Here is a 27,401-nt window from a genome sequence, read left to right as displayed (position 1 = left end):
ATATGGGATATTGCATATATCATTTCCTCCCAAATCCTGATGCTCTACCACTCAAGTGAAATATAACAGAGCTGAGCTTCTCTTGTCTTTGACAACATTTGCTCCAAGCACCTGTAATTCTGAATGGGAGGCATGTCTCTTGTCCTTTCTTCTCACTATTGGAGTTTGAGGCTGATATTACTGAGACTTTGAGCTGACAGTGGAAGGAAGAGAGATATTGAGAAGATGATTCAGACAGAAGAAGGCTAATTGATGGTATTCCCACTGAGAAAAAGACACAGCTCAGGGTGTTGATTGTTTTTAGACAGGAATGTGTTAGAGTTTACATTTGTTTAGAAGTTCTTATAAAGTTGCAGCTGGTTCAGCTTGTAAGGAAATATATTGTGCCTCTGAGTAGCTAAGTGATTGCTGTTTTGGTTGAGGCAATAGTATGCCTGGTAGTTAGGATCACTACAGTCAGACTTTTAAGGTCCAATCTGAGTATATTTGGGCCACTTTGTTCTCCTCCCTGTGCCTCAGTTTCTTCATCTGTAAAATGGAGGTGGTACTGATTCCTATAGGAAAGATTCTGTGTGTATGAGAATTAATGTAGCAATCATCTAAAGTGCCTTAAACATATCACAGGCACTTCACAATGTTCATTTCCTCCTCTTTCCCTCCACTCTCCCCTTCTTTCTTGAAACATTGTCCTTGGAGCAGATTTCAATAACTTAAACCACTGCCCCAGTGATTGCCATTCACTTAACCAGAGATCCATTCCCAAAGGAAGCTTGTTCCCTGGACTGCTTTACAAACTGTCCTTAAAAAAAAAAGGAACTAGAACCCAGAGTGGTCGTGGCCATCATTTTCAGAACTTCCCAGTGCTTGCTTGATCTCCCTTACATCTTTTTTCCATCGAGTTTTTTCTTCCTACCAACCTCTCATGACATAAATTTAATGTTACTGATAGTTTTCACATCTTGAAGCTATCACACTACTCCCATTGCAATGCATCCTTTTTGCCAATAGATGCCACCCTCTCACTTCTTGTGAGCACAGTCTCTGGTGTGGCATTTCTTTAGGTAAAGGAGAGGTTGCCGCTATGCAAAATGAGTAGTATACAAAATTACTTCATCTGCCTGAATGTTGGACATCACATGAAGTGAATTTCATTGAAAATAGAGGGGTACCTTGTAACATGGACCAGTAGAGTGAACATTAAATTATGCCAGAAGAAGGGTGAATGGCCTTGCACGAGTCACTCTCCTCTTTGAGTTTCATGTTTGTAGTCCGTGAAAATCAAGCATAATACCACTGTCCTACTTTTCCCAAAGGGTTTGAGGAAAGATCAAATGAAATGGAGGTTATTTTGAACCAAGTTTGTTCTAAATTCTACCATTTAGAATTAAGGTAGAATTCTACTAGCAGGGAATTATAAAACTGCTTTTGTTTGTTTTTGCTTTTTTGGTTCATTGTGCATTATGTATAATTATTTATTGTGTTATTATTATTTCATGCTTAATTACACCTTTGTAAAAAATTATTAGATCTTTTAGCAATAACAAATAATTCAGAAACAGGAGAAGGCCAAAGGAGCAGTTAAACCTTAACTTCTGCTATGATTTTGCTGCTGACGGTAATACTATCATCACGTTAGGGTGATATAACATTTAATATTGTTAAAGGTACATGCCTGTTTTGCTCCTTTATTTGGTGATGCTTACAGTGTTCCTGTGAGGGAAGCAAGGTGAGGTTGCTTATCCTTTATATGGTTTGAGGATCTGAAGTCCAGAGACATTAAAAGTCAACTTCCTGCTTAGTGTCAGAGTCAGTTCTGGGACCCAAATCCTCAGGTTGCTTCCTGCCTCTGGTAACTGTTGGGTGTTTTGTCACTAGGAACAAAGCAAAATAAACTGATCTTGAGCTCCAGGCACATACTAGGCACTTAATTAATGTTACAAAGCAGGTAAAAAAAATCATCTATATAATATGTCATGGGGACTACAGTGACCAGGAAGAATGGTGTCAAATGTATTGCATTTTACTGGGAATTTTGTAATATTAGAGGAGTATTTATTGTTGACTTAAATTTTTTTTCATGCTTGATACATAAGGCAGATTGACATGCTTTATGTTTCATTAATTAATTACATGAATTATCCCCCTTGTTGGAACAATTGAGTTGACACCCTCTTTTGATGTTCTTTATTATTTACTTTGCAACCATGGGTTTCATAGTTATTATGCTGTTGTTCAGGAAATGTCATGCTAACTAAAAAGGCATTATTGGTTTAAGAACACTTTTGGTTTTGTCCAGATATAACTTCTGTGGGGAACAAAGGTGTCTGTTAGAGAGGAGTCTTAATGGCTGAAGCAAACATTTGCTATACGCTCAGGTGAAATCTGTCACAGGGCGCCTGGCAGTCTCATCCAGGCTCTTATTCCAGAATGTTCCCCTTTCCTACCCTGTTATCTGTTCAACAGTAGCTTTTCTTTAAGTTTACTTTTCTTACCATTGTAATAAATATTGCGTACTTTTAGCAATCTTCATATTATTTGCTTATTATTTTGTGTGTTTTTTCTCCCCCTACCCTTTATTTTTATTATTTTTCTGATTAAAACACCTACCATCAGGTCTACCCTCATGGCAAATTTTTAAGTGTACAATGAAAGATTGTCACCTATAGGCACCTGCTGTGATGTAGATCTCTAGGACTTGCTCCTCTTGTGTACCTGAAACTTTGTACCCTTTCACTAGTAGTGCCCTGCTTCCCCTCTCTCTTGTCTTATTTTACATTTTATTGGCAGGGATACTTGCTTTCTTAAGGTTACAGAGTTTGAGAAGAAGATGGTGAAAATAGCAATTACTGAAATGTGTACATGGTGGGAACCCATGTGCATTCTTTGGAAAAATTTTTCAAATCTTTATTTTCTTTTTGTAATATCCATTCATCTGAGTGTGTAGGAGCATGTTAATTAGTTTATAAATTTGGTAGATGTGAAGTTTAAGTCTTTTTACCATTCTTTGGTTAAATGTTAGCAGAAAACATTGGTTGGACCTGTAATGTTGGGAATCCCCTCGATCAGAGTTGGGTGCAGCGTGTAAAGCGTTTAGCAAAGTGCCTGGCAGTCCTCCTCTGTTATTAATGTTCGTTCCTTTCAGAGTGACAGCTTACATAAAGTTGAAGAGAGCAGCAGATTGGGAAACAGACTCAGCTCTGACAGTAGCTAGCTTTGTGTCCTGCAGCAAGCCACCTGATCTTCCTGGGGCTCTTCATTCTTCATCTGCTAAATAAAGGGCAGCTTGAAAAGTCTTAAGAGCCCTCAAACTCTCAGTCTTTGTTTGCTAATCTTTAAAATGGAGATAATACATACCTGTCACAGGGGTTATTTGAGCTTGAAAGAGATAGCCTGTGTAAAGTATATAAAAAGACTCAGTACATGTCAGGTTTTTCCCCATTCTTTTAAAATGCATGGAGGTACTTTGGACACCCTGGAGACCAAAATGAGTGCAGGAGGCCGTATAACGTACTGACCCAGAGCCAGATAGACCTGGATTCAATCCTGGCTTCACTATTTATGAGATCTGTAACTCTAGGCAAGTCACTTACCCTAGAATGAAGATACTAATCATATTTACTTCAGGGTTATTGAGAAGATTAAATTAGAAAATACTGCTAAAGTGCTTAGCAGGGCACCTGACACATAGTAGGCACTCACTAAATTTTATTTACGTGTGTAATACTTAGGTGGGAAAGATGAACGGTCAGAGGGGAAGAGTTGAAGATAATGAGATGGGCTGCCCAAAACAAGTGAAGTTGGAGGCAAGCCCAAAACTTATCTCACAGTTTTATTGAGGGCCCTACTGAGGCAGCTCCCTCTTCCTAGTTAAATGTTGTTTGCTTTGAAGTATTCAATACCTAAAATGAGCTTAAAACCCTTCTTTATTCACAGGGTTTACATATCAAACCTACTGATTCAAATGGATCTTTTGTGTTTTCTCAGATCAGATTGGCTTCCCTTACATCTGCCTGGGAGCTGTAAGACCTGGAAATTTCTCATATTGATGTTCTGATCTGATGATGTTGTTGTTACTATAAAACAGTGTGTGTGTGTGTGTGTGTGTGTGTGTGAGAGAGAGAGAGAGAGAGAGAGAGAGAGAGAGAGAGAGAGGACAGAGAGAGAAGAGAGAAGAGAGAGAATGAGAATGAATGAGAGGAAGAAAGAGATACAGACCAACAGAGACACACACAGCCGCACTGGGAGCCATCACCTGTGTGCGCCCCTGTTTGCATAGCTGAGCCTGCATTGCACACACATTGGATGGGAAGGTGGCCAGCTGCTGGAGGAAGGGCAGACTCAGATCCACTTTACAGACCCATCAGTCACTGCCACTTGCTTTTTAAAAATTTTATTTACATTCCTTTTTTAAAAACTAAACTTTTTATTTTGAGATAGTCATAGATTCACATGCAGTTGTAAGAAATAATAGATCCTGTGTACTCTTTACCCAGTTTCCCCAATGGTAACATCTTGCAAAACTATAGTACAGTGTCATAGCCTGGATATTGACATTACTTCCTCAAGACAGAGAACGGTTCCATCACCACAAGGGCCCCTCTGTTGACTTTTGTAAGTACACGCTCCCCACCCCATTCCCTAACTCTTAGCAATCTGTTCTCCTTTAATGTATCTTTTGAAGTTTAAAAAATCTTCAGGGCATGGGGTTTAAGATGAGGTAAAGTCAGGAAATTTAGCGAAGGGCCTGTGTTCTCCCAAGTGCTCTTGTTCCCAGATACGGCAGGAAGTTATTTTCACACGCTGGGAAGAAGCATAACAATTCCAGATTCAAGTGGAGGTTTCCTACGTTTGAAGTGCTGCTGAGACTGTAATTATAAATGAGGATGAGTTAATATGTGATAAAATACCATACGCCATCTGTCTCATCATCGGAGGCAATTCTCTGCCAGCTTGGTGAATGAGGCAACAGCTGTCCAGAAGTTGATTGCTCAAGGAATGTGCTTAACAACTGGTACTATGAATTCAGCCCTTTGTGTGAGAATTTTAAGAAATCGAGTTCCTGGTATTTAGTCAATATGTGCAGTTTTACGTACAGTTATATAAAGGTTTGTGATGTGGAGGAGTTCTCCTTTTTTTTATTTTCACCTATCTCTGCCTTCCTGTCTTAGTTTTGTTATTACAGAAAATGAAAATCCCATAGGAAAGCCTCGTCCCTAGTCCCTGACTACTGGCCTTCCACCACAACACTCTCCCCCCCCACCCCCACCCCCCTACGTTCTGTACCTGGGCCTATTAAACAAGGTTCAGTGATGTAGCTTCAAGGGAAGCTCAGTGTTGCATTGGATGACCTCAAAGGTTTCATCCAATCTTGAGTCAGTGATGCTGCATCAATGAGCTCGTGTAGCTACTCAAATGTGATAGCTGAGCATTCAGCATTCACAGTAAGGAGATGCTCCTGGGCTGGCCGCAGAGAGCAGGCAACAGTACTTTTTTCATGGCTATGGATTATACATCTAAGTGTGTGTGTGTGTGGGGGGGGGGGGGGTTGAACAGTTGGCCCTGGCACATACCATTTTTGCAATTTAAATTACTGAAATGGGTGTGAGCTCTCCAGTTTACCACAGATCACACCACTTCCTGTTTATTGTTTTATAACTGGCCTGTTGGGCTCATTTGTACTTTCTCTGCCACTCCTGGAAACATTTGCACTGTGACCTCTGATTTAACTAATCCCCAAAATCTTGGACATTTAGGTGGCCTTCAGCCTTTTAATATTAAACATTGTTTTAATGACCATCTTTGCATGATCTGAATTAATTCCTACAAGTAAAATGCATGGGTTAAGCTTTACAAGTTTGAAATTGTGATATGTATTATTAGATTTCCCTATTGTTTTTGCTGTTTGAATTGCCAGTTTGTGTGATTTATCTAAATTAAGGGAATTCTTATTTTCCTTATAGATTGACACTACATATGGTGTCTTAACTGTTCAGATATTTTAAATTTTTATGTACTTTGATTTTGCAGTTTTTTCTTTGTGGTTTATGGAAATTGATTTAGAAGATTTTTCCCATCCCACAATTATAAAAATATTAAACTTTTGTTTTAGAATGTGTTTTTTTTCTCTCTCCAATATTTATTCTGCCTGGAATTTGTCTTGGTGTAAAGAGTAAGGTAGTGCCTGGCTGGCATGGCTCAGTGGTTGAGCGTCAGCCCATGAACCTGGAGGTTGCGGTTCGATTCCTGGTCAGGGCACATGCCCAGGTTGCAGGCTTGGAGGCAGCAAATCATCTCTCTCAACATTGATGTTTCTGTTTCTCTCTCCCTCTCCCTTCCTCTCTCTACAATTAATAAAAACATTTTTTAAAATCTTCATGATCATAATTTGGAATTGAAAAAGGAACAAACCCAAAACCAATAGAAATAATTTAATATAAAAAATTATAAGGTAGTGATCCAACTTTATATTTTTCTAAACAGTTAGCCAATTTTCCTAAAAACCAACAATTTTTAATATGCATGGTGAATTTAGAATTACCAAATCTTGATGGCTTCTAGTATCTAAAAGTGGCTTGTTTTTATAGAAAGTTTCCACTTTAAATTCTGAGTTTCAGTATTTTTCTGCTTTTAATACCTCTAGAAAGGAGCTGTGAACAGAACACCATATTGGTTTTGGCATTAACTTTAATGCATCTCAAATAGGCTGATTCTACAGAATTTGATCCAAAGTACTTCTGTGTCTTAATGCCTTTTTGCCAAGCAAAATTGATTATTTCTAACCAAAGGCCTTCAGTGCTGGACTGAAAAAAGAGTGAGGGGTCCTCCTAGGCTGTGGCAGATTGTGTAATTTGGCATCAGGTACAATGCTTTTTATTTTTTCTCTTAAAAGTTTCTTTCTATTCTCTAGCCTTCAGTGGTCAGTGCCTCCTGTTGTTGGGGACTTTTAGAGGTGTGGCAGGGAGAAGGCAAATTCAGAAACTTTCTGTCCAAGTCCTAGTATTGTAGCTCTAAAATATTTTCTTTTTTTCTTGGCAGTTTAATGAACAGCTAAGAGAAGTCTTTCTTTGACAGTTATTCCTAGCCTTCTCTGTATTGTAGAATTTAGCCGGTATATTTTTCACCTGTAGTGCTGTGTGATCACAGAGATTCTCTCTATAACTTTAATTAGAGATGCTTTTAGTTCTCCTAATTTAAAAATTTACCTGAGTAGCTTGGTACCTTGGCAGATTCCTCTTGTCATATTCTCCTAAATTATTATAGTGTCATTTCAACTAGATTTTATTATTGAGACTTGTTTTTAGGTCAAGTTTGTAGACAAGAAGGCAGATTCTACCATTGTCGTTGAGAAGAGATATACATAATGATTAAAACCACCAGAGTCATTCTGTTGGGGTTCATAACCCATCTTCTCCACCTATATGTCACTTGGCTAGTCCTCAGTTTCCTTACCTATCAAATATGGATAAAAGTCACATCTGTCTCATAGGACTGTTGTAAATGTCAAGTGAGATAATGCACGTAAAACACTTAGGACAGTGCCTGGCCTGCAGTAAGCATTTAATAAGTGTTATTTTTCGTCCTATTTTTAGTGTTGATTTGCTCTTCTAGGATGTTGCAATGCTGGTTTCCCCTCTTAATTGTAAAAAGAATACATGCCCATTGTAGAAAGTTTAGAAATCAAAGAAAGCTTAGAGAAGAACATTTCTCCTACAGTTCCACCACCCCCAGCAATAATCGCAGTTTACATTTTAACATATTTGCTTCCAGTGTTTTATACTTATATATTATTGTACATGTATATCTTGTAATATATTTAGATATTACCATTTGAGATCATTCTACATGTGTAATATGGTGTCTTGACTTTTTCACTTAACATATCCTAAACATTTTGTCATGTCATTAAAAACATTATACAATCATTAGTTTTCATGGTTACATAATAATAATCCATCACATTATATTATTTTGATTGACTTAGTCATTCTTTTATTTGGCAATTAGTGTTTGGAACTTTTTGGGTTGGTGTTAGGTTGCTTTTAGATCATTCTAACTTACTAGGCCAGGCTTTTTTAGGAGTTGAGCCTTGTGTCTGCTTTTGAGGTTGGTTTTTTTGTGTTGACTGTGTGACTTAAGCTGGGATTTTAAATGTCTGACCCTATATTCTCAGACTTTTGCCTTCTGTTCTGGACTATCTCCATGCTTGTTTGCTTTTCAATCTTTCTTTGGTGAGTTTCTTTTCATAATCCTGTGCTGGAAGAAAGATGAATGGAGACCAGGATTAGTATTTTGGTCTCTGACCCTGCAGTGCCACGTGAATGCCCAGGAACTAGCCAGAGTAAACAGCAGTTGCATGTTAATGGATCTTTACTGAGGTAACCATGCCGAGAAGTTTCTAGTGAGAAGACTGTCCTAAATTGTTCTTGACAAGGTATACTATTTTTGTTTAAAATTTCTTGCTTTTCCTGTAAAGCTGGGTTTCAAGTATGTTAAAGCTGAATTCATTTGTACTTGGGATATAATGAGATCTTGTGCTTTTTACTTTCAGAAAACCAGCCAAGAACAGCAGTCTGAAAAAGACATACGTATCCAAAATTGCCAGGGAAACCTGCTGTTTACATATGCTTTCTGAGAAACTGCATGGCAAGTGAATGTCGTCTTTGTCTGAACTCACAGCAGCCTGGCTCTGCTGGTGGATCATGCTAGCTGGTTTGGGCTTGGTTTTTAACTCAGTTATTGAAATGGCACTTAGAGCAAGACTTAAATGCCAGTGGTTTGTGACCCAGGAGGTTGCTTACAATGGCATCAGTCTGTGTGAGCTTGACACTGTTTTTCATTTCATTTGTTTGGTTCTGGAACTGCTTGGCAGCTGTCTTCTTTAAAGTTCACTCTTCATGGCCAATTATTGTCTGCTGTTAAAATACAGGATGATTTTATCTTAGCCACATGGTGAACCAAAGAGCTAAATCCAGACATTGGGTTTTGTGAATTTGGGTAGAGAGAGTATGACTAGTGATAAGAAATCATTTAGATCTACACGGCTTAGAACAGAAGATCAGATATGGATCCTAAGATCTGCAGATAGTATCTTGGCACCTTGGGCCCTAGGAAGTGCTGTCCTGAGGTCATTTTCATGTGGCTTCACTGGAAGCACAGGTGCCAAATGGCGTATATCTTACATTCCTAGAAGCCATCGTCTTGCTCAATAAGCTGTTCCAACACTATCATTCAGAGAAATAGGAGCTTCCAGCTTCTCTTACATCTCCAACAAGAGCTGTCATCCAGTGTTTTCCTGACCACTTCTGGTCATTTCTGAGAAGAAGGTTGGATTCCACAAGTTGGGACATAATCCATATCACTGTTTAAAGGTTCTGCCTGAAAATACTGTGTTTTTTTAATTTCAGCCAAAATTTTCCCCAGGGAACTTATACTTATGTGTTTGGTTGTTTCTCACAGAAGCTCTGCAGAAAGTTGGCATCATCTGCCTTTTCCATTTTACAGATAGAGAGAGCCAGTCTTTGGCCTTTAGCCAGTACTTAGTATTATGGTAACTTGGCTTGAGTAAACCTTGCCAGCCTTATGCTAGCTCTTTGTTACAGAGGCCAGATTATATAAGTGTGAAAGCACCTGACCAACTGTAGATGTTAGGTGATGTTTCATTTTAGGTACCAACTAGTCAGAGCCAGATTCAGTTTTTAGCCTTTTATTTTTATATTATTATTATTGTTATTATTATTATTAAAATCCTCACCCGAGGATATGTGTGTGTGTTTTATTAATTTAGAGAGAGAGAGAGCGGAAGGGAGACAGTGAGAGCGAAACATCCATCGGTTGCCTCCTGTATGTGCCCCTACCAGGGATCAAACTCATAACCTAGGTATGTGCTCTGACCGAGGATCAAACCCACAACCATTTGTACACTGGACGGCGCTTCAATCCATGGAGCCCCTTGGCCAGGGCCAGATTCAGTTTTGATCTCTGCCACTTGATAACCTCAGGCAGATTAATTCTGTAAACCTAAAATGTTCCATCTATCCAACTCTAGAATCAAGTTAATTATAGCTGTAAGATTTAATGAAGAGCAAATGAGATAATACAAGAAAGCACTTAACATAGTGACTGGCTAATAATGGTTAATAAGTGATTTTAAATGTGGGCTTATTGTTATTATGTAATCATTATACAGTGGACTTTTAAATCCTGCTCCCTGTGCACTACCTTTCTTTATGTCTTCTTGATTTACTGAGAAGACCAATGTTAGCATTATAAGAAAACAAGGTGGGCATACAATGTTTCTGCCCCCTGGAGATTTCCCCTTCTTTCTCAGGAGGAAGTTTTGGGAGTGAGCTAAATCATCTGTCACGTTGCCAGAACTGGGAATTGGGAGTTAACTAGTCCTTTTATCCTGCTTATAGGAGAAGCCCTTCTTTCTGCTCAGTAATGTCATGGCTGTCTCTATTTTCCAAGATTATTTCCTGCTCTGTGGCTCTGTCATTTAAGGACACATTTTAACATTGCATCTCATCCTGCTTTGTCCTTTGGCCCAGAATTCTTAGTTTTATTCCAGATAAATCTAGGGGTCCCCCCAGAAATCTTGATTTCATCTAAGTTTTGAAAACTTTTGGCATAAAATTTTGGATTTTAAAATTTGTAATATCTGTAATTCTAGCTTGCCTTTCATTCCTAATATATTTTTTTCTTGATCAAATTTATGAGTTTTCTCCCTCCCCCTCCCCCCCAATCATTTCAAAGCACCAGCTTTTGGTTTTGTTGATCCTTGCTTTTGGAGTCATGAATTTATGTTTTTTCTGTGGGTTTATTCTGGGTCTTTTCCCCTCCAATTGGACAATTAAGTGTATTAATTTTCAGTCATCTCTCTTTTCTGATATATGCACGTAAAGCTGTTCCCTTTAAGTCTTACTTGAACTACCTTCTACAATTTCTGATATGTACTTTTTTGTTTGGTGAAGTCAGGTTTGTCGAGGTTTAATTTATATATTTTATAAAATTTGTTCCGTTTAAGTGTAAGGTTCAATACCACCATAATCAAAATATAGAATGTTTCCATCATCCCCAAGAGCTCCCTCATACCTTGTTTTTGTCCCTATAGTTTTGTCTTTTCCACAAAGCCACGGGCATGGAGTCATATAGTTTACAGTCCTTTGTGTCTGGCTGCTTCCATTTGGCATGCTGTTTTGAGATTCCTGCAGTTGTTCCTTCTTTTTGCTGAGTAGGTACAATTTTCTGTCTATGCCACAATTTATTTATCTTTTCACCATTAATATAGTGTTCAGTGGGATCAATGAGAGCATTTTAATTTTGCACTTGGCCTGCAAATAAACATACCAGAGTATTCTGGATTTGAAATTATTTGGGTATTTTTTTATATCTAAGGTTTTATTTGGGGTGTGCCTTTGGAAGTTTTTCCGTTAGTGGGCAAACAAGTGCTCCTGTGTACTCACTGTGTTCTTTCTCCCTGTAGTAGTCTGGGTCCAGTCTGGAGATAGAAACCACACAGTAGGTTAAACAGAAGTTTAACACAAGGAATTATTAACTGTGAGAAAAGAGTAATAACTAAGATAGAGGGAAACTATATGGTTCCGTAGGACTGCGGGGCATACCCAATGAAGGACAAACTACCGGGGGTTCAGAACTCAGTGGAGAAGGTCGGGTTTAGCCCATGGCATAGCAGAGGAGTTAGCTGATTTGGCTAAACCAGATGTGGCCCAAAGGCTCTGGGCAAGGCATAGGCTACCCTCGGAGTGCCGGCGAGAAGCAGGCAATCAGCAGCCAGAGACATGGGTGTACACTGGGAGTCTGGGCAAGCTATGTGGGGGCTCTGGTGTCCATGTCGACAGGGCTGCCAGACTTTGAAGAAGTGCGGAAAGGGATTCTGTTGTTTATCATAGAGAATATATAGAAAGGTGCATTTGGAGCAAAGAGGTAATAAATTAATGACTAATATACTCTCTCTGTTCTTAATATTTTTATTTATTAACATAATTTTCTTTTCTTTTTTCTCCCCTCTCCCTGTCATTGTAGATTCCAAGCTGTCTATCAGACCCCAGATTGGAGTTAGTTTCTTTCTTCATGATGTTAGTTCTTTATAGAAAATAATTAGGATACAAATTTTAAAGAACAGTCTTATATCAGAGAAGCTAAGCATTTTAACTCTGAGCTTAGATGAGCCTACTGCTAGGAAGATGATGATCATCCTTTCTGAACCAAAAAACTAGGTAATGGTTCTTACAGAGAATTTTTTCTGGTGTGAATTTATACACATTTGAAGAGTATTACCATGTCATAAATTAAATCACATTTGTTATTCATACCAATTAAACATTTGTTGAAAAGAATAAAGGACTGTCCCAAAGTATCTGGGGCATATACATATTAATACTTTTGCAGAATAGGAATACACTCATCTTTTTTAGACAGTCTTAAATCAGAAAAATAAAAAAAAGACAAAAATCCCTATTAGGCAGTTGTGTGTTTCTGGCAGAATAAAAAATCTCGCTCCTCTTGCTCCTCTCTCTCTCTCTCTCTCTCTCTCTCTCTCTCTCTCTCTCTACACACACACACACACACACACACACACACACACACACACACACCACACCACCCTATCTAGACCTGATTTCTGTTTTTGACAGGGCTTGATAGCCATTGCAGAAAAATTCTGACATGTCTTGCAGATAGAACTTATCTGCTTCTTTTGCAGAATTCTTTTTTCTCAAAGGCTATTGAGGGGATATTTCTGTGGGGAGTGTTTAGTTGATAAATCCTTCATTGCATGAGTGTTCCCAGCAGTAGGGCTTATTTACAGAGGTTTTTATATACTCTCCAGAGATTGAGTGCTTACAAGTTTTCCCAGTTTAAGCAAGTCCAAATTGTAAAAATTTAGGCCTGCAAAATAGCTTACTCAGAGAATTTTATTTGCATTCTTAACTAGTTTTCTGTAAGCGGTTTGTCCTTTTAGTGTATTTAAATTGGATCCTATTTAATCAGAATCTACCTTTTAAGACTCCCTCTATTAAGTAAAGTGGGATCAGTTTGTATTGTAGCTTTCAGATTTGCTTGGGATTCTTTGGGTTTCTTCTGTTTGGCAAGATGAGAGGGAAAAGCCTGGCCCTTTTGTTATCTTGGAAATTTCCAGCCCGAGAAAGTACAGAGACACCGCTTGCAGGGATTCTTACGTGATCAGCTAGCTCCTTTCCTGAATTATTAAGCTGTGTTAAAACAGCAGCTCAGTACGGTTGCTGTTTAGGTATTCCAACTTCTGAAAGATTAATAGCACTGCAAGAATGCTGATACTTTTGACATCACTCTTCAGTCCTTTCAAATATCAGGAACATCATATTCTGCCCTATTCTTGTGCTCTGCCTTCTTTAAACATTTTCAGTTATCCTCGGAGATTTACTTATTCTAAGCTTTGTGTTTGCTAACTTTCTGAAAATTTTCCTCTCACAGTTTGGCTTCCTTAAGTGTGAAATTTATAAACCAATTTAGAGCTACCCTTAAAGTAGAACTTTTGTTTAAAAGCAATCATGAGCAACCAAGACTAGAGATATTTTTATGTCAATTTTTCCTTATAGCTTTATTGCAATCATAACACTGGATGAGCTATTCATTTTGATTTTGGCACGCATGGGTCAGTTTGGACCAATTGATATAATCTTATTTAACAAACTTATATGATACTCTTAGACTTAAGTGTTGATTATAGATTTTCAAAGCTTCTTGGAAGTCCAGCATCTTACTAATAATTGAGGGAACCCAGTAAAAGGTCATTTTCAAGTAAGGGCTTAAAGCTTAAGGATCTATTTCTTTATTATATATTTATTGAGAACTCTTTTCTGCTGGCCTGACTGAAAATATATTAGACATTGTTCCTACTCTTAAATAGCCCCCCACTTTATGAAAGGAAATGGCAGTCAGGGAGAAAGAGGAACTGGAGTTTGAGCTGGGCTGGGAGGTTGGATGGGCATTCCCTAACCAAAGACAGAGAATTCTATTCGGCAGAAGCATGACGGTGTGGGGAAATATGGCACCCGCCATATTTTGAGGAATTTTGAATGGCTATATTATTACTGACATGTGCACTCATAAATCCTTTCATTTACAGGGTGGGGCAAAAGTAGGTTTATAGTTGTTTGAATGGAAAATAATACAATAATTAATAAATTATAATACAAGAATAAACTGTTTCACGTACTCACAACTGTAATCCTACTTTTGCCCCACCCTGTACTTAACCTAATTTTATTAGCGCCCTGTATTTCAAGCGTGATCATTACTTGAAATAAGATTTGTGTTTTATTTTTTAAAATTCTACAATTCAGATTTCCCCTGAGTTAGAGAGTGCATCCATTCTTTGTATTATGAGTGTCTAAAAAGGTAAGATCTTTCTCTCATGACTCTGACCACAGGGATGCTTCCTTCTCTCAGCTCTTATAGCACGTGTTGACTTGACACAGAGTCGGCTTGGCTTTAACAGCTGGACATGCTGGGACTCACATCTAACTCAGCCACCTACACTTACTGGCTTTAGGGCTGTGAGCAAATTCCTGTATCTCTAAACCTCAGTATCCACCACTGTGAGATGGGATTATACTACTTATTTCTGAGGATTACATGAGACAATGCGTGTACAGTGCTGAGCACAATGCCTAGCACATAGCACTCAGTTAAAGGTAGCTCTCATTAATATTAGCCATCATTAGGCACTTAGCAATGCCAGATTGTAGCTTGTTTTCATAACTTATCTACCTCATTTATCTCCAATTCTAGTGTAAAGGAATCCTGCCATATACTTTGTCCTGTACACACCCTTACTTAATACACCCCTACCTTCCCTCCAGGCCTAGCACAAGTATCTGACACGGAGAAGGTACTCGCTACATCTTTATAATTAAAGATTTAATGCTGGATAGTAGCAATGCAATGCCTTGTGACAACCATTGCTCTTTTGTATTGGTGGTATGAAAGTTCTTTATGGGTTCTTGCTGTGGAAAGCCAGAGTCATGAGGGAAGGAAAAAATATGGGTTTGGCCAAAACTTTATTACTTTTGGCCAAAGGCTCTAATAAAACTCACAGAACAAAAAGAAAATTACAGGAACAAAAAGCAGGTGCATTGTGATATTCCGAGTAAGTTGTGAAAGTTCATGCCGAGCAGAGATGGAGTAAATTCTAAGCGTGCAAAAGTACTAGTTCAGAAATTAATTCTGCCAGTGTAAACTTGAGGATTGTTCTCAATGAGTCACAAATAAGTAACAGTATGCAAGCAATATATATTACAGTAAAACCTCTTTGTTTCAAGAAAAAAAAACTTTTGCTTCTTGTCTTTTTGTTTATACCATTTATCAAATCACGTTCTTTATACGCCACACGCACACTGTACATGCCGAGCCTCCCTTCGCTAGGTGGGAGGCTCTCTGGACTCAGTCTTCGGGTTGGTTGAAGCCAGTCAGTTGACCCTTGTCACTCTGTCGGCAGGCCTGCTTGCAGACAGGTTTCTTTGCTTTTACCCAGGTTTGAGGTCTGCGTTTCATTCCAGTCTTCTTGGTACATATTTTATATACATGCAGTCATGTTTTCTTTGGTTGGAATTCTGATAACAATTCCATGTATTGATTTGAAATCATCATAAACTCAAAATGGAGTTAAAGTAATCTTTAGTTGATATAGTTTTACAACTTTTCTTCCTAATTGGAGAAGCATTAGGAAGATTTTATAGGGGCCTGATCGAAGCAAAATTTGGCATGACCATAATTTGAATCAGAGGAAATCACTCATTAAAACTTACACAAGGTTCATTAAAGGAGCAGTATCTTTTGAAATGGAAGGTTCTGGCTTGGTGCTTGCTTAGTCTGCACAGTTGTGATCTGACCCGTCAGCTTCCTTGCTTTGTTGTTTGACTATCTTCTTACTCATCCGCTGAAAGATTACTGCCTCACCTGGGAATCTACTAAAGTCACCTCTCCCCAGTCTGGAACCCACTCCCAGAGACAAGAAAGGTATCCTCAGTGGAACGGAATCAATGCCCTAGATGCCTTTAGAACAACCTTCGTGCATTTTCTCTATTGCACTTTTGCTAACCTTCAAGGGCTGGTGTTGAAGATATGGGATGGCGTGTTGTGGCTTCATTTGACTTTTTAGCCTCTATCAAGCTTCCTTATCATCTTGCTAAATTCCCGAGGTGTGTTCTTTCCTTAGGTTGGCCACACCATTACCTGTGACAGGGCATCAGCCTGACTCACCTGTCCAGAGGGGTGATGTGTTTGAGAAATCTTGTTTGTGACACTGGGCACAGAATAGAGAGAGTGCTTGAGTTCAGTCAGTACAGAATTGAAGTTTGTCCTTAAAGCTTTGGCAAGTCTCTCTTTGGTTGTTTTTTAGGGACAACTCATGATACTATTTGCATAATAGAGTTCAGAGGTGAGAGTTCCTCGCAGCAGAGGAGCTGAACTTTGAAATAGGTCTAAACCCTGTAGCTGGGATGAGGACCAGACCTGTTTGTTCATATGGGCCTGTAGCCAAGGCAGGTGAAGCCCTGTTATACATTCGATGCACTTAGTTTAGCCTGACTCTGCTGATTCCCAGGCTAATAGTCAGTGTCATTTCTTGGAGTTCTCATTTGTGATGAAACATCAGCCTGATCTTCTCAGTTGTTCTCCAGGCCAGTTATGCAACCGATATTGACACGGTGTAATTCAGAATTCAGTGTTGCAAAGCAGTGTGAGAAGAAATCTGTTCCCATTAGCCTTCTGTATTCGTGCTGTTGCTAGAATCTGAGGATTTTGCTATGTCAGAGGACACAAACCAGGTTCATCTGATGTGGGATTTCCACACGCAGTTCTTTAGCGACACCTCTATGTATGTTGTGTGTCCTGCACTGTATGTAGAGCACATCAAGCTCAGTTCTTACTCACTGTTTCTGTTACTCACTTGTTTCCCCCATTTTCCAGAAAAGGATTTAAGGAGGCAGCTGCCAGTTTACCCAATTTCATTCTGGTGTGCACCAGACACTATGTTATATACTTTCCCAGTGCCTCTAAGCCTCGCAGCCTCCCCGGTAGGATAAATACTGTTGTCCTGTACTGGGCAGTGGGGAAGGTGAGGCACGTGCTACATCTGCCCAAGGGCAGAGCTCCCTGAACCCAGGTCCATCTGACTCGAAGCCGGCGCTCTTGCCCCTAGACCTGTCTGCTTCTCCAACAGCTGTTGCCCAACAGTGTTCCGGCCTAGTAGAGCTGCCAGTAAAGTCAGTCGATTAGATTTGAATAATGTTCACCTTGAGTTGAGTCACTGCACTTCAGCAGGCACATGCCAGGCACTGGTATTTTTACATGAGGAAAGGCAGCGAGGAGGCAGATAGTTCATCCGTTTCACAGATGGGGAAACCAAATCCAGAGAGTCACCTAACTTCCCGACATCACTAATGAGCAGTGGCATTTTTTAATGTGAAGGTCATCAGATGAATGTAGTGTCAGCCTTCCCACGTTGGCCACTAACACGGACCCATTTCCAGAAACGCTTCGGGTGGTGGTGGTTACAGTCCCTTCCAGTTCTTTGCTGTTTCACTTTGGGGGAATTACTTGCCCACTCTTATCCTCCTTGGCCTCATTTGTAAAAGGAGAACAAAAATGGTGCCTACCTTACAGATGGCTTAAGTGAAATAGGGGAGACAGAAAGTGCTTGCTCCATGCCGAACACACAGCATGTGCTCACGTAATTAACCTATTTCTTCCATGTTTATGTGTAAAATCAGTAGTAAGACAGTATTGTATCCTGCTGAAACCGAGGAAGGCTGAATTTCGGATTGAAAAAAAAATGCCTACTTTAGATATAACATTTTCAGAGGCCTCATTGTTTCAGAGAAATCTCATCTGCATATGTGTTACCTTTACTTGCTCAGACATGTGGCAGACATCCGTCAGGGCCACAGGCCATGGTGGGTGCAGTCTAGGCGGTTCTTAGGCAGGAGTGAGTGAAAGTGACCTCAGACATCAGTGCTTTCTCTCACACTCGGAGCCCACCCTTGCCATTTTCCCGAGCAGTCAGGGAATTCTAAATCACCATGAGTAAGAGGCATATTTTACTTTCTCCATCCTTCTGTGACCTCTCCCGGGAAGAGAGCCCAAATCCCCGTATTTGGTCTGTTCAGCACAACCCACCTTCAGTCATGAGCCTGTGGCTCTGGGCTCAGCATTCATTTTGTATTGTCCAGAAGGGTAGCGTCTTATTCTTCTGATTATCTCGTTCTTTCCAATGTGTGTTTCTTGTGGTAGTAATTTTTTTTTCTAATTGGGGCATGCCCTGTATTGCAGACTGAGCCAAGACTGGAAACCTGCTTTCTTATCGGTCAGTATAAAACGTAGCAATTTTAATCAAGTGAGCAAAGACTTCCTGCAAAAGAATGCTGTGAGGATTGTAAGCTCCTGGAGGGAACGCACTCCTTGTTCCACACCCAGTCCTCTCAGCATCTCGCCCAGAGCCTTGTCGCAGGGGTGGTGCTCAAGGGAAGCCCACTGCCTTGATTTCTATGGCTTCCTTTATTGTTTGACTGGAAACAAAGGGCGCTTTTTTCATTCCTTCAGCCAGTGTCATGCTTAGCATAGTGAACAAAACAAAGCCACTGCCCCCGTGGAACTTTCATCCTGGCAAGAGAGACAAATGAACATGATTACAAGGTGCCATGGCTGTTTTGAAGGAAATAAACTTGGGGCTGAGATAGAGAATAATGGAAAGTAGACGACCTTTCTAGATTAAATGGCCAGAGAATGGGACTTCTGAGCTAAGGCCTAAGGGACAAGGATGAAGTTGGGGGGATGAGGGGACAGAGGAGGTGAGCCATCAAGGCAGAAAGGTCATTTCCCTTAAGGCCAGAAAAAGTGTGGCCTGATTGAGGATCTAAAATAAAGTGTGGCTAGAGGGTCCTGAGCAAAGGTTGGGGGCGGGCAGTAGGTGATGAAGTCAGGCCAGGGGGGCCAGAGATGTGGGCCTTTGTAGCCCTGGTGAGTTGTTGGGTTTTGTTCTACGTGTAGTCGGAAACAAGGGTGAAGTGATCTAACCCATTTCTCTATGTTTAATTATGTTTGTTGCTATGAAATGATGGTGGCCTGACTTGAGAGGTTGGAGAAAAACGTGGTTGGATTTGAGCTGTACCAGTATTTCAGAGATTGGAGTGAAGGATTGGACATGGGCAGGGGGTTGGTGAGGGAAAGGGAAGAATCGGGAATGACTTGAGCACCCTGAGGTGGAGAAGACTGGGCAGTAGGGAGGAGGTTGGGAGTGAGGAAGGGCGAGGACTCCAGAGCTTTGTTGTAGATGTGATAAGCGGCCAACTTACACAAGATCATTGGGGACTGAGATGTCCAGTGGGATCTGATCTAGACGTGTGAGCCTGGGGTTCAGAGGACAATTTGGGTCTAGAGATGTAAATGTGAGAGTCACAGTACAGAAAGGGCTCTAAACTGTGGGGGACAGATGACATACTAAATGGTGGCATTTCCATTAATTCGTGACAACAGCTCAAGCTACCCACATGGCCAATTTGAGAATTTGCTGTAGCAAAACTGTAGGTTATTTTACTGCAAGAAAAACACTTGAAATGTATTTATGCTACCAATGACCAGGAAGGTGAAATGCTATACTTGGCGCCATAAAACCATTCTCTCAGCTTGTTTTCAGAAAAATCCATATCTGGATGGTGTGACCGAGTCATTAGTAGTGACTGGCTGGCTGTGTTCTAATAGGTCAGGTGTAACTTAAGCCCCAAAGGCCTCTGGGCAAGTCAGTTGGTCTGAAGGTGGCTGAGATAAAGCAGAGGAGGTCATTGTTGCCCCCAATTAGCATCAAGGGGGAAAAGCTGCATAATCGGAAACCTAGAAGAAGCTTCCTACCAGAGGCCGGCCAGTTATTTTGTGAGAACTTTGCTACTGGGAAAACAAGAAGGAAGATGGGAATCACGCTTACCAAACATGAGGATTTATCAGACACGCCTGCACAGCTTCCTTAGCATTCAGTCCTGTGCCTCACCTCCTGTGTGATCAAATAGCTCTGGCTTGGGGCTCGGGAGTCTGTATTCTTACCAAGTGATTCTGGTGCAGGTGATCCATGGATCACACTTTGAGAGACGTTGAGTCTAAAAAGAGCTTTGAGGTCATCTAGGCAGCCCTTCTCACCCAGGTGTACGGAGGAGAGGGGCTGCCTTGAGTCAAAGAATGAGTTGGAAAGCCAGTGCAGCTCTACTAACCCACATTTCTTCATTCTGCAGTTGATTCTTCATCCTAATGGTGGATAAAAAGCAAGTCTCCCTTCCCAGTTCCCAACTCCCCTTCCTTCACTGTATTTTTTTTTCCAAAGTCCATATCAACTTCTAGTGTAAGAGGAATTTACTGTGTTTTGTCTGTCTTTCCTCACTAAAATGTTAGCTTCAAAAGGGCACCGATTTTGTTTTGTTTTTCACTGAAAAAGAAAACACTCCAGCCTTCTTTTCAGGGGTGGGGTGTGAGGGAGTGTGAAGGGCGACAGTGGCCTTCTCAGAAGGGGTTCAGTGACCTGTCACCACAGGATTCTCTCTCCGTCTATCCTATGTGCCTGGACAGTGCCTGGCTCATAGTAGGTGTTCAGTGAATATTTGTTAAATGGGTGGATGGATGAAAAATATTTCGTTAAACTATAATTATAAGTTTAATGGGCATTGCAGGAAAGTGCCAACCCTTAGACATGTTAGCTCAAAATAGTGTAGAATATTTTCTTTTTTACTGGTTTGATGTTGGCTTAGATCAGAGGTTACAGAAGCAGTTTGTTTATGGAGATTAATAGAGTCTTTTAATAACATTAACAATAATAATAATAGCAAAGGTAATAGAAATAACAGTGATAACTGCTGTCATTTTTGGAATGCTTACCATCTGCTACGTATGTACTGTATGAAGTTCTGAGAACATCGCACCCTTAACTCATCCAGTCCTCATTACAGCCCAAGGATGGAGGAACTGGTATTGTCTGTTTCCAGAGGAGGAAACTGAGGCTCAAAGAGGTGAAGTTACTTGTCCAGGGTTACACAGCCTGTAGAGATTTAGGATCTGTGATCTGAAAGGGGAAGTCCCTAACTACCAGTCACATTCAGTATCAACAGTTCAAGCTGGGGTGTTCTCTGCAGAAGGAATTAGAAAAGCTAAAGACTAAGCAAGCATCACTTTTTGGGGTGTCCCTGGGCCAAGAGCACCAACCTCCTAGATGGTATAAAACTACAGCCTGGAAAGGAAGTTGCATTTTTTTCCATCATTTCCCCACACTCTCAGGTCTTTCCATTCTCACATTACAAAGGACCTTTGGTCTTGAACTGTTAGGCTTTTCTCACTTCTCAGACAACCTCCCTGTAGTGGGGCCAAGGGAAATTCCTGTGGTGACAGGTCACTAAACCATTTCTGGGGAGGCCACTGTAGCACTCCACACTCACTCACACCCCACCCCCTAAAGGAAGGGGGACAGAAAGGCTCCTTCACCCTCCTTCCTGTACCACTTCCCTGTTGGGGCCTCAGGAAGGGGCCGAGGGAGGTGATGATTCTATAAATCTCTCTAAGATTTGAGTGAGCCTTTTGAGTTCTTAAAACCGATACCTATTAAAAGGGTTGTGAGCTCACAGAATTTATCACCACCTGCTGTGGACAATGTTGCATTCATTCCCCGCTGCCAGCCAGGACTGGCCTTGCTTGGTTTCAGTGAAGACTCCATACATACGGCAGCCAAGCCACTCGCCCAGCAGCTGCAGACACAGGCTGAGCACGGTGCACTCCTGGGCTTCAGTGAGGAGGCTGGGCTGTCGCACGCAGTGCCATCTCTAAGCACACAGTCTACCAGGCACTGTGCTCGCAGTTCTAACGAGAAACATGATGAGGCATTGCTGTCCACTTCTGTAGGTGAGGAAGGCCGGAGAGATGGGCAGCTTGCCGAGTCTCACAGCACTTGGGAGAGGCAGAGCCATGTTTCAGACGGGTGGAGTTGGTTGTAAAGCCTGTGCTTTGGGCGTCTGCTCCTCCTGCGATGCCAGTTTAAGAGCAAGAGCATGGACTCTGGATTTGAATCTAGACTCTGCCGCTTACTCGCTGTGAGACACTGGCAAGGCACTTAGCCACTCCCTTCGTTCTCTTGTTCATCTGTAACGGGGATAATTACATGCTCAAATCATAGGGTTTCAAGGATTAGATGAATCAATGGATGTGAAGCATTATATGTGCTAGCCATTGTTATTAACTTATATATCGAGTCCTATTTTCTTCTGTGGGTAATGGATTCTCAGAAGTTTCAGGGTTTCTCCAATCCCCCCACCCCTGGATTGTGTTTATAAGATGCTTATCTAGATAATCCATAGAAAGTGCTTAGAGTGGGGTCTGGCGTATGATTTACCCCCAGTAAATGTTAGCGATGATTAATTAGTATGACCCTGGGGGTGGGGAGAGAGCATCTGCCCCTTAGTCTGCATCGTCTCCTTGGTGTGGTGTCCAGATGCCCATCTCCTGGGTCGGACAGAACGAGGAGACAACCATTAGTTTGTATTCATCAAGTCGCTGTTATTTTAATGCCTATCAATGAATTTAAAAGGTAGGGGAGATGAAAGTATGATTCATTAAGTTCTTGGTCAAGGCACAAAGAGATTAGCACTTGGAACTCTTACAGGAATAACTTGTACGAGGAGACAGCCATTAGTTTGTATACATCAAGTCGCTGTTATTTTAATGCCTAACAATGAATTTAAAAGGTAGGGGAGATGAAAGTATGATTCATTAAGTTCTTGGTCAAGGCACAAAGAGATTAGCACTTGGAACTCTTACAGGAATAAATTGTCTCAGAGAAGCTTGGTGGCATGCCGTCATTTGAGTGAACTGTCACTTTTCGACCACTGCCACCCCTGCTCGGTGTGATCACGTGTTCTTCTCTCTCCTTCCCCCTGGGTGACTGTACTTCCCACTTCTCTTCTAGCTTAAGAGTTGGACAGTGGAGGACCTTCGGAAGAGGCTCTTGGCCCTCGACCCCATGATGGAGCAGGAGATTGAAGAGATCCGGCAGAAGTACCAGTCCAAGCGGCAGCCCATCTTGGATGCCATTGAGGCGAAGAAGCGGCGGCAGCAGAACTTCTGAGCCAGGCCAGCGGAAGGGCCCACTCCCACACGGCCCTCGGTGAGCTCGGATCGCTCGCTGCTCAGGCGTGTTAGCCACCACTCTGCCGTTGCTTCTCCACGCACCTTTGTGAACTCAGGAATGTGCGCCAGAGGGAAGGGCTGTCTCGCTGGTCAGCGAGCGAGATGTCTTGGTGTGTGTGGGTGTCTCAGTTGGTCAGGTTTATTATCTCAAAGGACTTATATGGGCACTTTTAAACTCAGAGTTTCAAACCCCAGGAACAGAGACGCCTAGTCCAATGGTAGCTGGGAAAGTTTTACATTGTCTTTTGTTTTTCTTCTCCCAATAGCTTTCAACTGTTCTCTCTGGAAGACTTTTTAAAAACTATAAATATGCATATATGTGTAAATTGTAACTAGATTCCCCACTCAGTGTGGTGGCATCTCTGTACAGGTACAGTTCTAAGCAGTTTGCCTCTTTTCTGTGAGATTATGGTACTGTGGAACAGAGGGCAGGCACACTGGGGCCATGGGGCCACTCCACTCCCAGGAGCCAACCTCACCCTTTTGCAGGGCTGCTTATTTAAAAATTAGGTCCGGGCCAGTTTTCACCACATTTCAGCCTTGCGTGGGTCATCCCTAGCTCCCGGAGCTGCTGGTGGCGCTCAAGGGAAAGCCTTGAGAGTCCTGTTTACTTTGAGTCCCAGGAGAAGCCTGGCGCCTTCTCTGCAAATTGGCCTTTGTGGTTTCAGCGCCTTTTATCCACCTCCACTCTCCCGACTGCCTGAGTCACAGCACAGATCCTGCCCAGTGCCTTAAGAGGAGACGTGACCCAGTGAGGGGACAGGCCTGCTAGGATCTCCCGGCAAACACGGGGCTATGATCAGTCCACAACAGGGAAAGGGCTTTGAAGTTCTCATTGTTCATGTGAAGGTCACACGTGTGGCATTTTGCACTGCATTCCTTACAGATGGGTAGCGGGCATTGATTTTGTGATCCACATTCAAATATGTGACTTTTTTATTTTACTGCTAAGGGGTCTGGAAGGGATAGTGAATGTCAGACTAAGATTTGTTCTCCAGGAGGCTCAACCCAGACACGTGGAAGCCAGAGCTGGAAGGGACCCTAGCTGTCATCTGGTGTGGCTGAGGCTTGGAGAGGGCAAGCAGCATGGCCAAAATCACAAAGCAGGTGGAAGTGGGAGCTGGGACTACACCTCGGGCTGCTCCCTCCCCCATTCACTGAACCGAGCAGCCCCTTCTCCAAGGGAAGAGACCTGTGTCACGTTTGGTTAAGTTACTCCAGGCAAGCCTGCTAATGGGAACTTGCTCTTGCTTTGTCCCTTCAATGGGTGAGGCTATGAAGAGATTCCCAGGGGAGCCAGATCCTGTGCCAGCCACTCCATGGCCTCTGCACCATCTGCCGGATAGCAGACAGGCCTCCTGCAGGCAGATTTAAGGCCAAAAGCAGAGCAGAAGGCTCGCAGAAGACAGCACTGAGCCCTTCTGCAGCGTTGGCTCGGGGCCACCTGTCACTTAGTCACATGGCAAAGAGGAGACAGTTGGGAAGGGCAAATGTGTTTTTATTTTCAAATATCTCTTCCTCTCAGATAGGGGGCTGTGCCAGGGTTGCACCTAAGGACACTGAAATTTGACCCCAGAATTGTTTTTGCTTCCCAAACCTGGGAATCAATGGGAAGGCAGGGAATGTTCCTCTTCTGTGGCCAGATTCTGTTCTTTGCAATTAAAGCAAGTTTTAAAAAATGCAAGAGGCAGTTGTTCTGCAGGGCTTGGCCAGTTAAGCAGCTGTGTGGCAGAGACAGAGAACAGAGGACAATTTGAGGGCCTCCCTGGAATTATAAGTGGCAGCTAGCATTCGCTGACCACATGATGTGCCAGGCACATTGCTCAGCAGACTCTTTCTGTCAGCTCCAAATTTCACAATAACTCTGTGAGTTAAGGACTTTATCTCCATTTCATAGACAAAGAAACAGGTTCGGAGAAGGCAGTACCGCTAGTAAGTGATAGAACCAGGATTCGTAACATCACTGTATGGGACCAGCATTTACAGGGGAAAGTCTCTTTTTAATGAAGGGACCACCTTTTCTCACTCAGACTAAATAACTCTTAACGGGCATTTTTAAGCTGGGAAGCAGCTGAATTAGTAGTCAAGTCTGACAGCCAAGTGAGTTTTAAAAACCATATCATGGAGCAGGCACTCCCCCACACCAGCTGCTGTGCTAATTAGCAGTCCGGCCTCGGCCTCTTGCTTTTTTAAAAAGGACTTTGCACTTGGCCAGACAGGAGGGCAATGCCCTTTTCCTGTCTTCCTAAGCTAGAGCTAAGTAAAACAAGTTTCAGTTTTTCCCCATAAATATTCTTGAATCTTGATCTGGAGTTTATTTTGTTTCAAGCTTGTGTGCACCCAACATGCTGGTCCAACAAAGTGCATTGCTCTTCAGTCTAGCTGGACATAGTCTTCTGCCAGAAATCAATTTCTTTTGGATCAGATAAACTTCCTGACCAGTTGTATTTGTTTTCTAGTGACAGGAAGGCAGAGGAGCAAATCCTAGTCATGTTTTGCCTTGAATACTAATGGAGCCCTGAGTGGCAGTCATTGCTCAAGCACTTGTGACTCAAGCTTCCAGGGAACTCGTAGCCCCTTACTTGTTCTCTCCTTCTAAGAAACGATGACCCACACCTAATAGTGTCTTTAAAAAATCTCGAATTCTCTAAGAATATCTTTATTGCTTCCTCATCAATAATTTTTAAGCAAATTTCTATTTTTCCTTCTCCATTATTCCTTCTCCCAACCATTGGGTTGAGGGATGAGTGTTTGGGTGGGTGGATGGATGGATGGATGGATGATTGATAGACAGACAGACCAACTGACGCAATACTCTGAAGCAACTTAAGAACTGTAACCTTAACTTCTTGAGACTACAGATTCTGATCCAGGTAATGTTTATTTAGCACCTAGCAGGTGCCAGAAATTTATTATACCATTTAAAACTCAGTAGCTCTTAGCAACATCAGGAATGAGAGAGGTCTTTATTGATCCGACAGGCTAATATTATGAACAACTTTATGAACAATTTTATGCTAATAAATTCAACAATTTAAGTGAAATAGACTCATTGAAAGTACAAAGTACTAAACTCACTCAAGAAGAAATAGATAAGCTGAATAGTCCTATATTAAAACATAATAGCTCTGGGAGATCTAGGTATTTAAAACATAATAGCTCTGGAAGACACAGGTATATTGTCCTCCTTTACAGATAAGGAAGCAGGCTCAGAGAGATGAAGTCCGTTGCTCAAGGTCACATAGCTAGAATTTGGCAGAGCCAGGATTCAAATTCAGTTCTGATTCTTATTCCAGTGCCCTTTCCAGCATACCATGTTGCCTCTAAAGATTGCAGCTCCTTATTTACTAGAAAACTGTTTCTGTCCACTCCACACCCTCCCACCCCATCCTTTCTTAAGCGCTGTGTTTGTGTTTTCATCAGGATTATATTCATTGTCTTTGGAATCCATGTTCTTATTTGTGTTTGGGGGGGCGGAAATTCTTCCACCAGCTTGTACTCAGATCAACTTGGAAAAAAATGCATAAATGCTGTTGCAGATGTACAACTTAAAAAAAATGTGAAGTTTGTAGCTTTAACTTTTTGTAACAAGAACTAATAACACTGGCTTTAGTGTTGACTTGAAATGCTGTTTTATAAGGTTTGGATGTAAATAATCAGTCAAAGTCAGTAGTTTGTATATGTATGAGACATAGCTTCCTTCTTCACCTTGTTTTTAATTTGAGATGCTTCCTATGTGCTCTTATGTTGGAATTGTCTTCCCTCCTTCCTTCTTCCTATACCTTTGTTTTAAATAAAGGCTGTCCTTTTTCTAAATATGAGATCCTCCATCGATAGCCCGGATAATGGTGTTGTGAACCTTCATAACATTGACTTTGTATTGTGTTTATTCTAGAATCCAAAGCCAGGGGAGAGGGAGTAAACTTTTGTTGAATACCTACTGTGTGCCAGATCCTGAGCTAGTTAACTGTCAGGGGTATAAAGATGAACCAGACACAGTTCTTGCAGACCAGCTGGAGGCTCGGTCAAACACACAAGAACCACATTGGAAATGCCGTGGCAGAAAGAAGTACACAGCCTGTGGACACATGAGGAGGGATGATCAGTTCTGCTGAAGTGTCCGAGGAAGCTTTTTGGAGAAGGTAATTCATCCTGAATTTACAGGATGAGGAAGTGATGGCCAAGTGGAG

At 41.5% G+C, this 27,401-nt stretch overlaps 1 protein-coding gene across 4 annotated transcripts in view; it reads left to right on the top strand.

The window, feature by feature from the left end:
• Window positions 1–27,032, top strand: part of STK4 (serine/threonine kinase 4) — an 86,433-nt gene extending 59,401 nt beyond the window's left edge. For 2 of the 4 annotated variants that reach the window (XM_006091410.3, XM_023756229.1), the window contains exon 11: window positions 22,991–27,032. In XM_006091410.3, coding sequence (XP_006091472.1) covers window positions 22,991–23,149 — 159 coding nt within the window. In that variant the 3' untranslated portion in view covers window positions 23,150–27,032. Of the gene's footprint in view, window positions 1–3,984; window positions 4,091–12,042; window positions 12,133–22,990 lie in introns of those variants that run through there. The other 2 variants (XM_023756228.1, XM_006091411.3) reach the window with 2 other exon arrangements.
• Window positions 27,033–27,401: the final 369 nt, after the last annotated feature.

The sequence above is a fragment of the Myotis lucifugus genome, unplaced genomic scaffold (genome assembly GCF_000147115.1).
Source record: "Myotis lucifugus unplaced genomic scaffold, Myoluc2.0 scaffold_90, whole genome shotgun sequence".
NCBI classification, from domain to species: Eukaryota; Metazoa; Chordata; class Mammalia; order Chiroptera; family Vespertilionidae; genus Myotis; species Myotis lucifugus.
The sequence above is the reverse complement of the archived record's forward strand: the minus strand, read 5'-3'. Positions and strand labels throughout refer to the sequence as shown.